This window comes from Quercus robur, chromosome 2 (assembly GCF_932294415.1).
Source record: "Quercus robur chromosome 2, dhQueRobu3.1, whole genome shotgun sequence".
Lineage (NCBI taxonomy): Eukaryota > Viridiplantae > Streptophyta > Magnoliopsida > Fagales > Fagaceae > Quercus > Quercus robur.
Window position 1 is genome coordinate 17235966 of NC_065535.1, and position 16104 is coordinate 17252069.

General features: G+C 36.5%; 1 protein-coding gene across 1 annotated transcript; it reads right to left on the reverse strand.

Annotated features, from left to right (window-relative positions):
* Nucleotides 1-6051: 6051 nt before the first annotated feature.
* LOC126712698 (uncharacterized) lies at nucleotides 6052-9814 on the reverse strand. The gene is made up of 4 exons (XM_050412143.1): nucleotides 8637-9814; nucleotides 6858-7079; nucleotides 6660-6779; nucleotides 6052-6591 (listed from the first exon to the last, which is right to left on the reverse strand). Exons 1-4 carry the CDS (start codon nucleotides 8925-8927, stop codon nucleotides 6208-6210), a joined length of 1017 nt encoding a protein of 338 aa, XP_050268100.1. The 5' UTR covers nucleotides 8928-9814; the 3' UTR covers nucleotides 6052-6207.
* Nucleotides 9815-16104: the final 6290 nt, after the last annotated feature.

The following is a 16104-nucleotide window of genomic DNA, read 5'->3' on the forward strand; positions in this document are numbered from 1 at the left end:
GAAGGATTAGATAATGGTTTCCCCCCTGAGGGAGTCAGATGCGCATTAAGCTCAACTGGAGTGTCAACAGTCTTACTATCAGTGAGTCCAGCTCGAGACAAGAGTTCAGAAGCATATTTAGCTTGAGTAAGATAAAGTCCATCAGTAGAATGAGTGATTTCAAGACCCAAGAAGTAGCTGAGATGTCCAAGATCTTTCATCTCAAATTGCTGACTGAGAAAATTCTTGAGTTCTTGAATGCCACTGAGGTCATCACCAGTTATGATCATATCATCCACATACAGGAGAAGTAAAATAGTGCCTTTGTCAGTGCGACGAAGAAATAAGGCAGAATCATAATGACTGGCCATGTAACCCAAATGAGAGATGGTGGAGCTGAATTTGGCAAACCAAGCTCGTGGAGCTTGTTTAAGGCCATAAAGTGCACGTCGAAGGTAACAAACCTTATTTGAGTCAACAGAGAGACCAGGAGGAGGTTGCATATACACTTCTTCATGTAAATCCCCATTAAGGAATGCATTTTTGACATCCATCTGAAAAAGATCCCATTTACGGGCAGCAGCAACAGCTAAGAGGGCACGGACAGATGAGATACGAGCAACCGGAGCAAAGGTCTCTTCATAATCAATCCCATACTCCTGTGTAAAACCTTTTGCAACAAGACGAGCTTTGTAGCGCTCAATGGACCCATCAGAGCGAGTCTTAATCTTGTAGATCCACTTACAACCAACCACAGATTTCCCGGGAGGGAGTGTCACCAAATCCCAAGTATGGTTTTTAGATAATGCATCAAGTTCCTCTTTCATTGCAATCTGCCATAAAGGGTCAGTGGAAGCCTCACGATAGGTGTGAGGCTCATGTAATGTAGCAAGAGCAGTGTAACAATGATAGTCAAGTAAATGTGTAGGAATAGATCTTACTCGAGTTGAGTGACGAGGTGGAATGTCTTGTGCAAGATCTTCAGGCGGAGCAGGAGCAGGGGACCCAAGCTCAGGGTTGGGGTTGGGTAGCTCGTCTTCAACCTGTTCATCTTCCACCTGTTCATTAAAGGGTGAACTAGGAAAGGGATCAGTGATATCTGGTGGTTGGACAGAGAAGTCTACAAGAGAATCAGGAGCAACTACAGGAGGATCAGGAGCAGCTACAGAAGGAATATGTGCCTCATCTGGAAAAAGATCTAAAACAGAGGAGGAAGATAGGGAGGCACGAAAGTGAGAGAGCTCGACAAAGAGGCGATGTTCCCAAAAGACAACATTGCGGGAAACACGAAGACGATGAGAGACAGGGTCATAACACCGATACCCCTTTTGAGTTTCACCATAGCCAAGAAAACAACAAAGCCTTGACCGAGGCTCAAGTTTGTTATGCTCATGTGGCTGAAGAAGAACGAAACAAGCAGAACCAAAGGAGCGAAGGTGGTGATAGTCTGGAGATGACCCAAAAAGGCGCTCATATGGAGTTTGATTTTGGATAACCGGACTCGGAATGTGATTAATAGTATGAACAGCATGAAGAGCAGCTTCGCCCCAAAAAGGAGCAGGAACTTTGGCAGAGAGAAGAAGAGCACGAACAGTGTCAAGAATATGACGAAATTTCCGTTCGGCTCTACCATTTTGCTGAGAGGTACCTGGACAAGTTAGTTGATGAACAGTGCCATAGGAATGCAAAACACCTTGGAAAGCATATTGAGTATATTCAAGAGCATTATCAGATCGAAAAATTTTGATGCGTTTGGAAAATTGAGTTTCAACCATTTTTGCAAAATTAGAATATACTTGCAATAATTCAGAACGATGTTTCATATTAAAAATCCAGCTATAGCGAGAGTAATCATCAACAAAGACAACAAAATATCGAGACCCACCAATACTAGAGACAGAAGAAGGGCCCCAAACATCAGAATGAATAAGGTCAAAGATATCAGTGGATATTGATTCACTGGTATTGAAGGGCAAAGCTGGTTGTTTTCCTAATTGGCACGAAACACAATCAAAATTTTTGGTAGACACTGAACCTAACAAACCTCTAGAAGCTAATTGTTGTACCCGAGAGGAGGATGCATGACCAAGTCGAGCATGCCAAAGTGCAAGGGAAGGAATTGAAGAAGCTGTAGCAGCTGCAGCAACAGAAACAGGAGCAACAAGTGGAAGACGAAGGTTGTCCACGGGAAACATACGCCCAACTCTGGGACCAGTCCCAAGCTCCTGTCCCGTCCTCGGATCCTGCACAATACACCCAGAATAATCAAAGATAATGCGATAACCCAACTCAGCTAATTGTCCAACAGAAAATAAATTATAAGAAAGGTCAGGAATATTAAAGACTCCAGGAACCGAGAGATTGGAGGTCATAACGGAACCTATATTATGACCAGACATTGTGGAACCATTTGCTGTGCGAATATTAAGAGGGTGCGGTGCAGGTTTAAGCTCAGAAAATAAGGACGAGTGAGGTGTCATGTGATTGCAACAAGCAGAATCCATAAGCCAAGAGGTAGGAGACATACCAGATAAAGCTGAGAGAGAAGAGGAATAAGATGCATTACCCACCGTACGAATGACATTGGCGATGATATTTATAAGGTCATCTCTGGAAATGGTGAAAGTGGATCCAGAAGACTGAGACTTTGCAGAGACGGGAGCCATAGGTTGGACACTCTCAGTGTTAGCAACAGTAGCAGCAGAAATGGAAACAGCTGATTTGTTGCGTTGATAACAAGTCTCAATATTATGGCCAAAACGTTTGCAAAAATTGCAAAAACGTTTGTTGGATTGTCGGCGACGATTGTTACAAGAGGTAGAAGACTTGTCCTTATTCTTCATTTTGAAGCAAAATATGCAAAAATGGAGCGCAAAAATGAAATCTACGCGAAAAACTGGGTAAGGAGAACCTGGACTGAAAAAGTCAACCCTGGAAAAGTCAACGGTCAACGGTCAACGGCCAGTCAAAGTCAACGGTCAACCTGAAGTCAACGGTCAAATCCAGATTCAGAAGGTGACGTCAGCGGATGACGCAAGCAGTGACGTCAGCAAGCTGTTAGGGCTGACGTCAGCGAGGCTGTTGAGGGGCGTGGAAGCGCGTGACTGCGCGTGACGGCGCGTGACGAGAAGCTGCTGGCGCGTGGTGGCGCGTGGGGCGCGTGATCGGCGGCCCAGCAACTTTGATCGGCGCGTGGGGGCGCGTGCAGTCTCCGATGGCGACGAGGCTTCCACGAGTGTGTAGAGCGGCGCTGGACGATCTCAGTGGTACCTTCAAAATCGTAATCGGAGCAATAATTGCAGCGGAGCAGTGGTCTGTGCAGTGTGAAACTCCTTAACGACGGCGGCTGCAGGTCCGGAACCCAAGGACGACGGCTGGATGACGTCGGAAGTTCAACGGCGAGAGGCTGCAGCGGCAGTGTGATGGCGGAAGCGTTGTTAAAAAGAAAGCCACACTAATGAAGACAAGACTGCTAAGAAAAGGTCAGAGCAGTGGCTCTGATACCAAGTTAGAAATACTGGAAGAATGTATTGTATTTCATAATGAGAGAATATACATCAGAGCCTTATATAGGAGGCGTAAGTGTGCGGTACAAGTAAAGTGTAGTACAAGTACAAGTGTGCTATACAAGAAAGGTAATTGGGCCTAAAGCCCATAATATAATATAATATACATTAACATATATAATTTTCAAACAAAACAAATGAATAAAATACGTTTATCTAAACAAAACCCTTCAAAATGGTTTTTACTTTAGAATCATTATTCTTTTTTTTTTTTTTTTGAGGAAGTGGTCACCATATTGTTGTGTTGCTTATTTCCACAATCTTTATTGCTTTCACAAATTTAATAATTGATTGCATTAACTAAGAACTGTTCACAATTTGACTCAATACCTACTTTTTTTTTTAGAGTTCCAACCTATGACGTTTACTCCTGATAATAACTCTTATACAATCATCAGAGACTTTATCAGTTGAGCTAACTGGAACCCACACTCAATAACTACTTAGACTTAAAACTTTTTTTTTTTTTTTTTTAGAATACTAAGTATTTAACACACACACGGAGAGATGGGAGAAGGTCTAAAACTTGGTTAACCAAGGGTCTAAAACTAACATTTTTTTTTTGGTACTAGTCCATTTTAGGCATATTGATTGAAGTATTAGATTTCAGTTTGTAAATAAAGGATAAAAGTAAACTCGTGTCACCATCATAATAGGTTTAATGTATTGGTTTACTGGACCCAAGTCAAGTCCATAAATATTAATCTAGTATATTTATTTCCCTCTTATAAAAATTTTCTAAAACAAAGGAGGGCATTTTGTTTTTAACTCACCCTCCCATAATATCCAAAGCGAAACACAATTGACCATTCCTTCCATTTCCAATTTCCTTCTCCACTCCAAGCTTCTCTCTTTGCATCTCGACCTTGTTGGCATTGCTGCCTCAATCAACCCCTTTCTCTCTCTCCAAGAATTTCCCTTTTATTTCTCATGTTTTCTTTTTCAATCTCGAACATATGTGATTTTTATTTTTCTTGTTTTTTTCATTTCATTTTCATGCAGTAGGAATGTTCCCTTAATCTAATCCAAAATTATCATTTCATTTTCAGTAGACATAGGTAAGAGTTTTGAAATTTGTTATTTGTGTGATTTCAGTCAAATGCTAAATTGCTAATTTTATTTTTACAGAGCCTGACTACTAATTTTATAGTTTAATTTCTTTGTTGGAAGAGGGGCTATAAGGCTTAAAAATAAATAAATAAAACTCAACCCTACAAATACCGTTAGATACCGTCATATTTGTTTCCACAATTTTTTTTTTTTTTAGAGAATTTCAACCTATGGCGTTCACTCTTGATGGTAGCTCTTTATCATCAAACTAGGACATCAATCAGTTTTTGGTATAGGCAAAGATTGAATCCCAAATCTCTTATTTAACAATCAGAAATTTTACTAATTGAGCTAACTGGAACCCACTTTTTCACAGTTAAATGTGCATAAATAAGCTGGGAAGATTAATTGTAGTCTCCGATCGATCTACTTATTGTGAAATGCATAATCATATCTGACTTCACCATTTTAATTCATGAAACAAATTATGGTATGATTTCCTCTTGTTTTATTCGAAGGGGGAAGAAAAAAAACTTTAACACAGAAAAATAAAATACAAAGGCGCAAAACAGAAAAAAGTTTAAGAAAATTATTGAGCACAACTGTTGAATTTGATTAAAAGAAAAATGTACTGTTACCCTTAATATACCAACAACATTTTCAAAAAATAATAATTAAATTTCATACACACTATCTAAATGCACAGACCAACAAAGCATATAATTATATAAGATTTATAGACCTAATATTTTCAGAGTCATGAAAAAGTATATATGCATTAAAAAATCGTAGTATTCAAGCGAAAATTTGATTTGTACTTCTGCTGTATGCAAAATTAAAAAAATTCAAGCATAAATATTGCCTATCTCACTACCCCAACCAGATTATATAATACAAAATTGTATCTTTCAATAATTTCATAATTTTCAGCATATTATAACCTTTTCAAGCAGTCAAAAAAGAAAAAATAAATACTCTCTCCATCTCAATTTGTTTGTCCTCAATTCCATTTTGGGATGTCTCAAAATATTGTTCTATTTCTAAAATTAAAAATTATTAATTTACTAATATTCTTATTATGTCCCTACTTTATTTCCAAAACTATTTTTGATAAATTTATTTAAGGGTAGTTTTGAAAATTTATACATTTTTATAAAATAGACAAGATAATAGATAATGTTCCTTTAAAAAGTTGGACTTTTGAAATAAGACAAATAAATTAAGACGGAGGAAGCATATGTATAATCCCAAATATGTGAGCAAAAAGAAAAATACTCCGTATCCTGATTGGCACTCTGCCCTATGGTTTAGGCTTAGCCTCTTTTACCTATTTTCCAACAAACTGAATCCCAATGACCTAATCATCAACCATCATGAAAATCAAGGCAACAATTTTAAAAAAAAAATTAAGATTGAAAAGTTAATGAAAGAGAAAAATCAAGAAGCACCTCAAAAATCAAGTGCAAAAGAAATCCTTCTTTACCAGGGCATTAAGCTAATGTCATTCACCTAAAGTATTGTTTTCCATTTACATGGTTCCCAAAAGTTACCTACATGTTATAAGAATTGTACTAATCAAAAGGAAAAAAGAAAGAAGCTCTGCTGCAGGTGCTCACAGACGACCTCTCTTTCCCTGACGTTGTACCAAAGGTTCTATGTACTTCTTCTCTTCCTTGTCGTAATCATTGAAGGTAATCTGTTGACTAGAAGAAAGATGTCCGGATTTGGATTTGGATCTGGACGCGGCCATAGTTGTACTCTCACAAAGCTGGTAGTGAGAAGGATCTTGAAGAGCAAGACACTTCATATGTTGAGAGAAATCCTCTTTAGATTGCATTGTAGTTTTCATGGGATCTTCTTCATCAGCCGGAGGAGTTATAACACCGGCTGCATCAGTAACGGGATCACTTGATCTTCCAACCTCACGAGGTCCTAAACTACAAAGACATCTCTCTAGAGTCCTTATGTTACTTGCTTGACTTTCCACCTTGTTCCGCTGCAAGAAAATTGGACATGGATTAGTCAAGACTCAAGCAGAAACAACATGACAGAAAGTATACATACCAAGAGTTCAATTTCATGAGAAAGTTTGTTTTGACGGTCAAAAGATGATTGAGAACTAGACCAAATCCAGTTCTTCATGGATTCAATAAGGTAATGGCACTCAACAAAATCTACTTCAATCTACAAAGGAATAAAAAAAGTGGGTTAGCAAAAAAATGAAAAACCAAGAGAAAGACATACATGTCATAAGAGATTTACCTTGCCTCCTGTCAATGGCATGTAAGGAACATGCTTTGAGCGTGGAATAATCATGCTTTCAACTTCACCAGAGTCATTCGTCACCTGCACTTCCCATGAAGGTAAAGATGGGTATTTCAAACGAAAGGGGCAAGCATCCAGTGAGGGGTTTGTTTCTCTAGGATTTTCCTTGAGACTCAAAGGACTATCAGGTTCAATGACTTCAATCTCAGCTTCATTATGCTACAAGAGAGACAAAAAGCATTAAAACATGATAAATGAGTTGAAGAGAGATACACTACAATTCTTATGTATCTTGCTCTTCCACACACACTCCTGAAAACCCATGACTTAGAAATTGAGAACTGATAATGTTTAGCGAATAAGGTTATAGAGCATAGGTCAATGCTATTTACACTTTTCTTTTCATTTTTCCCCAGCCCAGGGTCAAAATTATAGGAAGCGATGAATATCAGAGACAATTTCAACTGTTGCAAAAAATTCATTCTGATGCCTATTATGCTGATGCCTATTATGCTGATGCCTATTATATATCAAAGATTCATTCTTTCTTTTGGTGGCCAATGGCTAAGAGCTTAAACTAATCTTGCTGATTAACATGTTTGTCTCTAGGACAACAACGAAATAATATTATTCTTGATAAGCAGTAAGCACTTGACAATGACATTGTCATGTCAAATAATGTGCATGACAACACTAAGACAGTAGTCTTAAGTTAAATAAATAATAGGCATCAGCATAATGCTATAGATGTGTCAAGTTTTGAAATACAAAACAGAAAAATAATAATAAATAAATAAATTCAAGAAATTTATTTTTTATGACATTGTGCCACCAATCACATTAATTGCCTCCTCCATTTGCAAACTTGTTGTAGCAAAATTGGTAGTACTTTTAGCATTTTGAAACTTTAACGTCTACAATATTAGCAAATGACTACATACTACAACTTGTGTAAATCATATAATTTATAAGATTAATAGACCTAATAATGTCAAAAGCATGAAAAAGTACATATGCACTGAGAAATGGTAGTATTCAAGGCAAAAATTTGACATGTACTTCTGCCATATACAAAATTAAAAAGGATTCAAGCATATATGTTGTCTATGTCATTAATCGATCCCACTTATCGACTATCTCACTACCCAAGTTGGCTTATCTCATGCAAGATACTTTATTTCAATAATTTCATGATTTACAGCAAATCCTAACATTTTCCAGCAATTTAACAAGTATAAAAAATGAATAGGAAAATATATATGTGAGCAAAAATCAAAATCCTGCTATTAGGATATTGAAATATACAATTTGACTTATTGCTTAGGACCAATAAATCAGCTTTATGCATCCGGTACAGATTGCAGAAGTTCATTCCCATTTTTCTTTGAACCAAGCCTAAGAGACGAAGCTCACCAACTAGTTCAAGTTGTCACTAAGACATACAAATGAAATAATATTATGTTGGCAAAGCACCTCTACTGCACCATGACATTGTCATCTTTGAGGAGGTGCACAATGTGCTAGACACAAAAATCAATTGGCATATAATAGCCACAATCTCCAAGGGGATTCATTTTTGTTTAGTAAATTGATACGTCTGCATCAATATATTAGAATAGGGAAAAAGGCAACATAATAAGAGCATCCAAGTGCAAATATGATGCCATGCCACAAAATACTTGTAACATAAACTTCGCATAGATTGTCATTTTGCTAGATAATTCAACGGAATAATATTTGATACAAACTAATCTTCAATTTAGATGACATTTTTACCTGATCAAGTAAAACCAAGCTCTCCAAAAGATCAGTTGTGCAACCCAACCCAGTGTCAAGTCCAATAAAAATTCCAAGTTTGTTCTTGTTCAGACTTTCAGGGTCATATGAAATGACCTCTGCGCCGATGTCAAATAGAAGTTCGCCACAATCAGTGCAGCCAAAGAAGTTATCAACCCCAGCCACTTGTACAATTATTTTTGTCCAAGACTCAACCACACCATACTCACTCATCACCCACAATTGGTATCTATCAATAAGTCCAAATTCACTTTCAACAAAAACAATCATAGCCAATGATCCCTTGAACACTACAAGCTGATCAAAGTGGTAAAACTCAGGAGAAAACTCATCTAAGTAAGGCAATAATATCTTTTGGAATGTCTCATCGTTGACATTGAAAGACAAAATGAAATTACACTCCTGAGTAGATGCTACACAGTGCAGAGCCCCATTAAAAAATAAACAAACTTCTGCATGTGTCTGAAAAATAGACCCAACATTGGGTTCAGAGTCAGACTCGAACGATATTACAGACCTTCCCCAAGAATCCGTACTCAATGTGTAAACCTCGGCCTCAGCCGGAGGCAGTTTTACTCCAAAAACCTCTACGTAAGACACAATTCTGAGAATCTTGTAGTCATTGTTTTTGGAATGCTAAGCAAGTCCAAGAGTGAAACTATAAGCATAGTGGTAATTATTGTAGGGAACAGAGAGCATCTTAAACTTTCTGATGCTCGGGTTCCACAAATATAATATTGTGTTAACATGGCGGTTGTCATAACATTCAAGGCAGAAAATGCCATTGCATAAGCTAATCACGTTGACACGATAAAAGGGGATTTTCAACCTAGAAATCTCGGTCGCTATTGCAAACAACCGTACGCAGTTCTTTCCAACATGAACCAGTATCATCGTCGTAATCCGTATATTGCAGATAACCATTGCTATTGGATAATGATTTGGCTTTGTTGAGGTTGAGGTTGAGGTTGAGGTTGAGGTTGAAGTGTTTGTTAATAAAAAAAGGGGTCTGTGATGACAGAGTACCAAGATTTAGAAACGCACCTGAATCTGATTAAGGATTTCACTGGCAGCCGACTCAGTATGTCGATAACGACGTCGTACGGGACACGCTCGGACAACGATTTTAGCTTTCTTCTCCTTCTCCTGGGCTCTTAATATTTAAGGTTTGAGCCCGCTCGGATCTGTATATGCTGGACCAAAATAAAATAAAATAAAAAAATATTTGGGCTCTTCAATAACACAAGGCTTTGCCTTTAGTGGAGTGTGTGCCTGTTTAATGGAAAAATCTCGTATGTTCAAATTTGTCATTACCACTAGTTCGAGTTCATATTTTTATATACACTAGATTTATCTTAATCAAGACTTTTATGTAAAATTAAATAAATATTAAAAGTGTAACTAAAACTGAATTAAAAATTAAATAATAATAAATATTTTAAGTTATATGATAAATTCATATTTTGCAAGCTAGTTTTACTAAAAACAAAATATAATAATAGATTATTTAAAATAATTTATAATAAATAGTGAAACTTACTTTTTAATGTTGAGACCATGAGTGGGATTTTGTTTAGTAAATTTATGAAAGTATGAGGTTTAAAGTGATACATTAAAAATATGGAAAATCATGCAACACTTTTATTTTTTGGGTGGAGAAATGGGATAGTAATTTTCATTAAAATGATAGCAAAGAAGTTACAATGCATCCTTAAGAATAACAACAGCAATACATGGTAAATTTTCCTCAAATCAAAAATCTCAGATCATATTGTTGTGTTGATTATTTCACTGTCTTTATTGTTTGTACAAAGTAAATGATTGATTGCATTAACCAAAGAACCATTTATAATTTGACTCAATAACTACTTGGACTTAAAAACTTGGTTAATATAGGATCTAAAACTAACATTTTTCCTACTAGTCCATTTCAGGCATACTAATTGGAGTATAAGGTTTTAGTTAGTAAATAAAGGGTAAAAGTGTACACGTGTTACTAGTATTAGACTCAAGTCAAGTCTGTAAATAAATTCTAATCCAATATATTTATTTCCCTATTTAAAATTTTTCTAATACTAAGGAGGGCATTTTTTATTTTATTTTTTTATCTCACCCTCCCATAACATCCAGAGTGAGACAAAATTGACAATTCCTTCCAATTTGCTTCTCCACTCCAAGCTTCTCCACCTTGTTGTCATTACTGCCTCAATCCACCCACTTTTCTCTCACCAATAATTTAACTTTTATTTCTCATGTTTTCTATTTCAATCTCAAAAACATATAATTTTTATTTTTCTCGAAATCTAATGCATCAATTCATTTAATTTTCATGCAGTAGGAACGTTCCCTTAATCTAATCCAAAATTATCATTTCATTTTTAGTAGAGGTAGGTAAGAGTTTTGAAATTTGCTATTTGAGTTATTTCGGTCAAATGCTAAATTGCTTAACGCTTTGGTTGATATTTATAATTTGTGACATTTTCAACAAATTATTTAGTAGGTGACATTTTCGGATTTTCCCCATGTCCACCGTGGAATGGCACGAGTGAGCAACCTTTTTTTTTTTTAGAATGTCGAGTGAACTACCTTGACTTAAATCCTTATTTTCAAATTGATGATGTGTGATATTGTTGTTTAGTTTTTGTAAATTTCTTTTATTTGGTTTCTTAGTATGTAATGAACCATTCAAATTTTATGTTATTTTGTTTTGATGCTAATGCTAAGAATATTGAGAACTTTGATTAATTTGTTTTGGATTGAGATGATGTTAATACTTTAAATGATGATGATCTAAATGAATAAAATTTCACTTTTGACTTTTGAGTATATATATAAAGGTAGTTTTAGAACAATATACTAGTATTGGCTAGTATATCTATATATATAACGAGTGAATAAGTATGTGAATAGTTTATTTACAGTACTTTGGTTTAGTCAAGTATTGATTTGTAGCCAAAATGGTGTGTTTTTAGTGAGGAAAAGCCAAAATGGTAAGAAATGGGCTTCTTGTATGATCAAGTCAAGAGAAGAAAGGTATAGTGAAAGAAACAATTCAAAAGGGGGATTTGTTTCATTTTGCCTTGCACGTGTTGCCAACACCAGGGCTCTCTCTTCTCGCTTACTGCCAATCTCTCTCTTGATGGTGGTGGCTCCATGGTGGCACGGTCGTGGTAGTATATCTATATATAAAAAGAGCAAATGAGTATGTGAAAAGTTTTTCTATAGTACTTCGGTTTAGTCAAGTATTGTCTTATTTGTAGCCAAAACGGTGTGCTTTTAGTGAGGAAAAGCAAAACTGTTTCAAGTGAAAAACCAAAACAAAACTTAAAGAGAGAGAAGGAGGAGAAAGAGTGGTTAAGAGGTGGAGAGGGAAAGTTCACAATACCTACACGATATGTCCATCGGACCAAGAGAGAGAAACGAATGATAAAGGAAATAGATCAAAAGAAGAGAAGCGTGTAAGAAATGGGCTTCTTGTATGATCAAGTCAAGAGAAGAAAGGCAATGGAAGAAACAATTCAAAAGGGGGATTTGTTTCATTTTGCCTTGCATGTGCTGCCAACACGAGGGCTCTCTCTTCTCGCTTACTGCCAGTCTCTTTCTTGATGGTGGCGGCGCCATGGTGGCATGGTCGTGGCAGTGGTGGCATGAGGGTGGGTTGTGGGTTAGGTGGATTGTGGGTTTTGTGGCATGGGTTTTTGTTGGGTTGTGAGTTGGTTCAATGGTTATGGCGCGATGGTGGAGTGGTCGTGGGTCTTGGTGGAATATGGGTTGTGGGGTAAGGATTAGTGTGAATGATGTGGAGTGGGGATCGAAGTCGTGGCGTGGACTGGGAATTGGAGTCGACAGCGTTGACTGAGGATCTACGTCAACAGCATGGTGGTGTGTGGCTAGGAACAGCGGCCTCTCTCTTTCTCTCACTCCATTCTCTCTCTCAGATTGGGTTTTGGTTTTGGTTTGATTTTTTATTATGGGTATCGATGCATTTGCAAGTTCATGGTGGTGGTGGTGGTGGGGGGTTGCCGTGGTGGAGATGGGGATGGATTCACTGTGGATTTACAAAGATGGCCACAGATTTTGGTGGTGATTGGTCAAAGTTTGGGTCGAATTTAATTGGTGTTTGGGTCAGATTTGGTGAGCAATGGGTGTTTCGGTGGTGGTAAGAATTTTCAATGGTGGCAACTAGGTGGTTGGTGGTGACAGTTTTTGTTTGGTAATTTTCATGGTGACGAAATTGATGTTTGTGGTTGAGTTTTGGTGGTTCGGTGGTTGTGTGGGTTTGTTGGAGAGAGATACAAAAAGGTAGAAAGGAAAGAGAGATGAAAGTGAAGAGAGAGAAACTAAGTTGTATGTAAGTATAGAAATTGGGATATTGGGTGAATTGTAAAATGAGATGGTAAAATAGATAAAATAAATTTTTAGAGTGTAAATTTTTTTTTTTTTTTTTTTGCATCCTCGGATGCTATGATATTAGCTAAAGTATCTACTTAAAAAGAAAAAAATATTGGTTAAGTTGAAGCAAGACTAGGGCGGTCCTTCAGCAAGGCCACTTAGGCCATTGCCTTGGGCTCCAAATAGAAAATAGGTCCAAAATATTTTAATTAACATTTTTTTTTAAGATGAACTCTTTCACTTTAAGAAGACCCCTCAAGATTCCCAAGATTGTGAGATAATAGAAATCCAACTCATTTGAAATTCTAAATTGTTTAACAAAAATAAAATTTAGGGAGTGTATTGAATTATCATTAATTATCAATTTCCCATAACAACTTAAGATTTAAGTTTTTTTATAAGTTTCTCTCCCATACAGTAAATTAAATTGTCAATATTAGTCATTTAATCTCTAATACCAAAAACAAATTTGAAAATTAGATTTCAACTTTCCTTCATTATGTATAACTTTATTCAACGTAAATTAAAACACATTTTACAACTTTATTAAGAGAGTGTTTGGTTCGTTGTAATGTGTCCTTGATGTGATGCACATTATGATAATGTAACATTAAAATTTTTGGTTTATTTTATTTTTTCTAACATTATCATAATTTAAAATTATAAAATATATCATATTACCTTAATCTCATCACCTTCCTAAACAATGTAATGTTGTATTCTTATTTTGAGATTACATTAACGAAAGATTACAATAATATAATATTATGGTGTAATGTAACATCACGACGAACCAAACACCCCTTAAGAGTCTTGTAACTCAACTAACATTTCTTGATATTTCCAAACGAAGACATCCAAAGTTTAAATCCTCCACCCCTAACTAACCAATTATCAAAACTCATTTAAATAAATAAATGAATAAAAAGTAGATGTTATATAGGCTTGAATTTAAAAACGTAATTAGTAATTTTGTAAATAAAAATTAAATAAATAATATTTCAATAAAAAAATGGCCTATTTAAAATTATTGTCCTAGGTCTCAAATAGGAGTAACACTTTTTCACCATAACCTATGAGATTATTTACAGTTCCACTTTAAACTTTAAAATTAAACAATTACCCGTAAACTAAATAATTACTTATATTTCCAAGATTTCTAATTTCCTTCATATTTAATTTTTAATTTCCACATATTCACAAAAACTCATTATCATGTGCTCATATGATGAACATGTAAAATTTGAGATTAAGTATAATGAAAATTAAATCAATTGTACCAGTTGAGAAACTTTACAACGAACTCTAGTTCAAGAGGCTGCTTGTGCTTGTTCAAATTTAGAGTTTGAAATGAATATTACAATTTATAACTAAGGATAATTTTTTAAGTATGGGGTCCAAAATTTACCATCATCGATTAAGACTAAAATGGTGGTAACTTCTAATTTCTTTATGTAAGGACACAAGTAAAGTGGGCTGTAATGAGTCAGACAACAAGTAAAGTGGGTCCAAATGACAAGAAAATGAAGATAAATTTGTTTGATCTAAAGAAAACCGTCCTCGGTACAATTCAAGGAGATCGGTTCTTATATATTTCTTCTCAAGTTTGATTACAAGTTCAATTCTTGATGACTACAATGTTTTCCTCTCAATTTCTCAATTCCCCTTTCTCAGGGCCTTCTTTCTATTTTATACTATATTTCTTCTTTCCTCTTTACCCTCCACGTGTAGGGTAGATTGCTGGTGTTGATCCTTGTTCCATCAGCCCCTTCCTGAAGTCACTGGAAGTTGCTGTAAGGCTGAAAATTACTATTTAGGTATCACCTCCACATTAATACGGCTAGTTGGTTAGGTGCAGAGCATTTAATGCGGTAGTAGCAATTTTCTCTTTAGATATTTTAGGACTTCCCTCTATCCTGCGCTTCTGTGATGCTTATCCGTATCAATAGAATCTCTTGGAACGCTGCCCTGGATGGTAGACCACCCCTTCGGACCTCGGCTCTGACTAGCTAAGAAGGTATTCATCCTCGAACATCCCTCATGGACCCTTATGGTCAAAACTAACCTCTTCACTTTAACACGAACTCCCCTGATAATGTTCACCCGTCCTCGGACTATTTCATATTCTCGGATTGGGCCTCCGGCCCAATATATACATAGATATATATATTACTGGGCCTAACACCCCTACAGTAGTCCTTCGAAATTTTCCTCTCTGGTTCCTCAGGAAGAAAGGAGGATTTCGATGTCACTATAGTGACCTCGTACCTTGCCACACATCACCCCTGTTTGCGCAGGTATCTTTTTAACTGCACAATGCACACTCCTGACACTTTGGCATCCGAGACGTGCCTTTATTAAATTCTTGCAGCTCTATGTTCCCCACGTTCTACGGCGCGATGTGGATCCAATAGCTAAGGATTTTATTGGAACTCAAGCGAGAATTTTCCCGCTTCTCACCCTTTCTTTGATATATATACTACCCAAACACTTCATTCACCTCATTTTAGCACTCACACACTGATCTTGCACACTTATTCAATCTACTCGTGCTTTCATAAATTTCAAGAGCCTGTTCGAGAATACTTCTCTTCTTTGCGTTAAGTCTTTTATAAACCTTTCCATTTATCTTTTCATCTACTTTTCTTTTCTTCGTGTCTTTTTCCCTTCTCGGCCCTTCTATTTTCTCTTTATCTTTATCTTCCTAGTACCCTTTTAGTTCCTTCAATCCTCTCTTAGGAATGGGTAGGTTTGCTTACCTAGCAGACTCTGCGGAGAATATAGAGAGCTTTAAAGCTCAATATAGAATCCCGTCAAGAGTCTCCATCAGGTACTGCAAGGAAGGGAAATGGCATGAGAAGAGGCAAGAGAGAGAAGTGGTAATCCCGATGATTACCTTTATAGAGGAAGGGATGAGAATCCCTATGGACACCATTACTAGGGATTACCTTAGGGCTCATAGATTAGCTCCCATCCAGTGTGCCCTAAACATGTTTAAGATTTTAGGTAGCGTCGATGCCCTTAATGAGAAAATGGGCTTAGGTCTTACCCATCA

Bases quoted from the DNA above. Each gene is read 5' to 3' on its own strand.
- LOC126712698 (XM_050412143.1), bottom strand. From the start codon at position 8,927: ATGATTGTTTTTGTTGAAAGTGAATTTGGACTTATTGATAGATACCAA. The intron at 7,080-8,636 runs GTAAAAATGTCA...TCTCTCTTGTAG, and splicing joins GCTTGGTTTTACTTGATCAG to CATAATGAAGCTGAGATTGA. The intron at 6,780-6,857 runs GTAAATCTCTTA...ATTCCTTTGTAG, and splicing joins TGCCATTGACAGGAGGCAAG to ATTGAAGTAGATTTTGTTGA.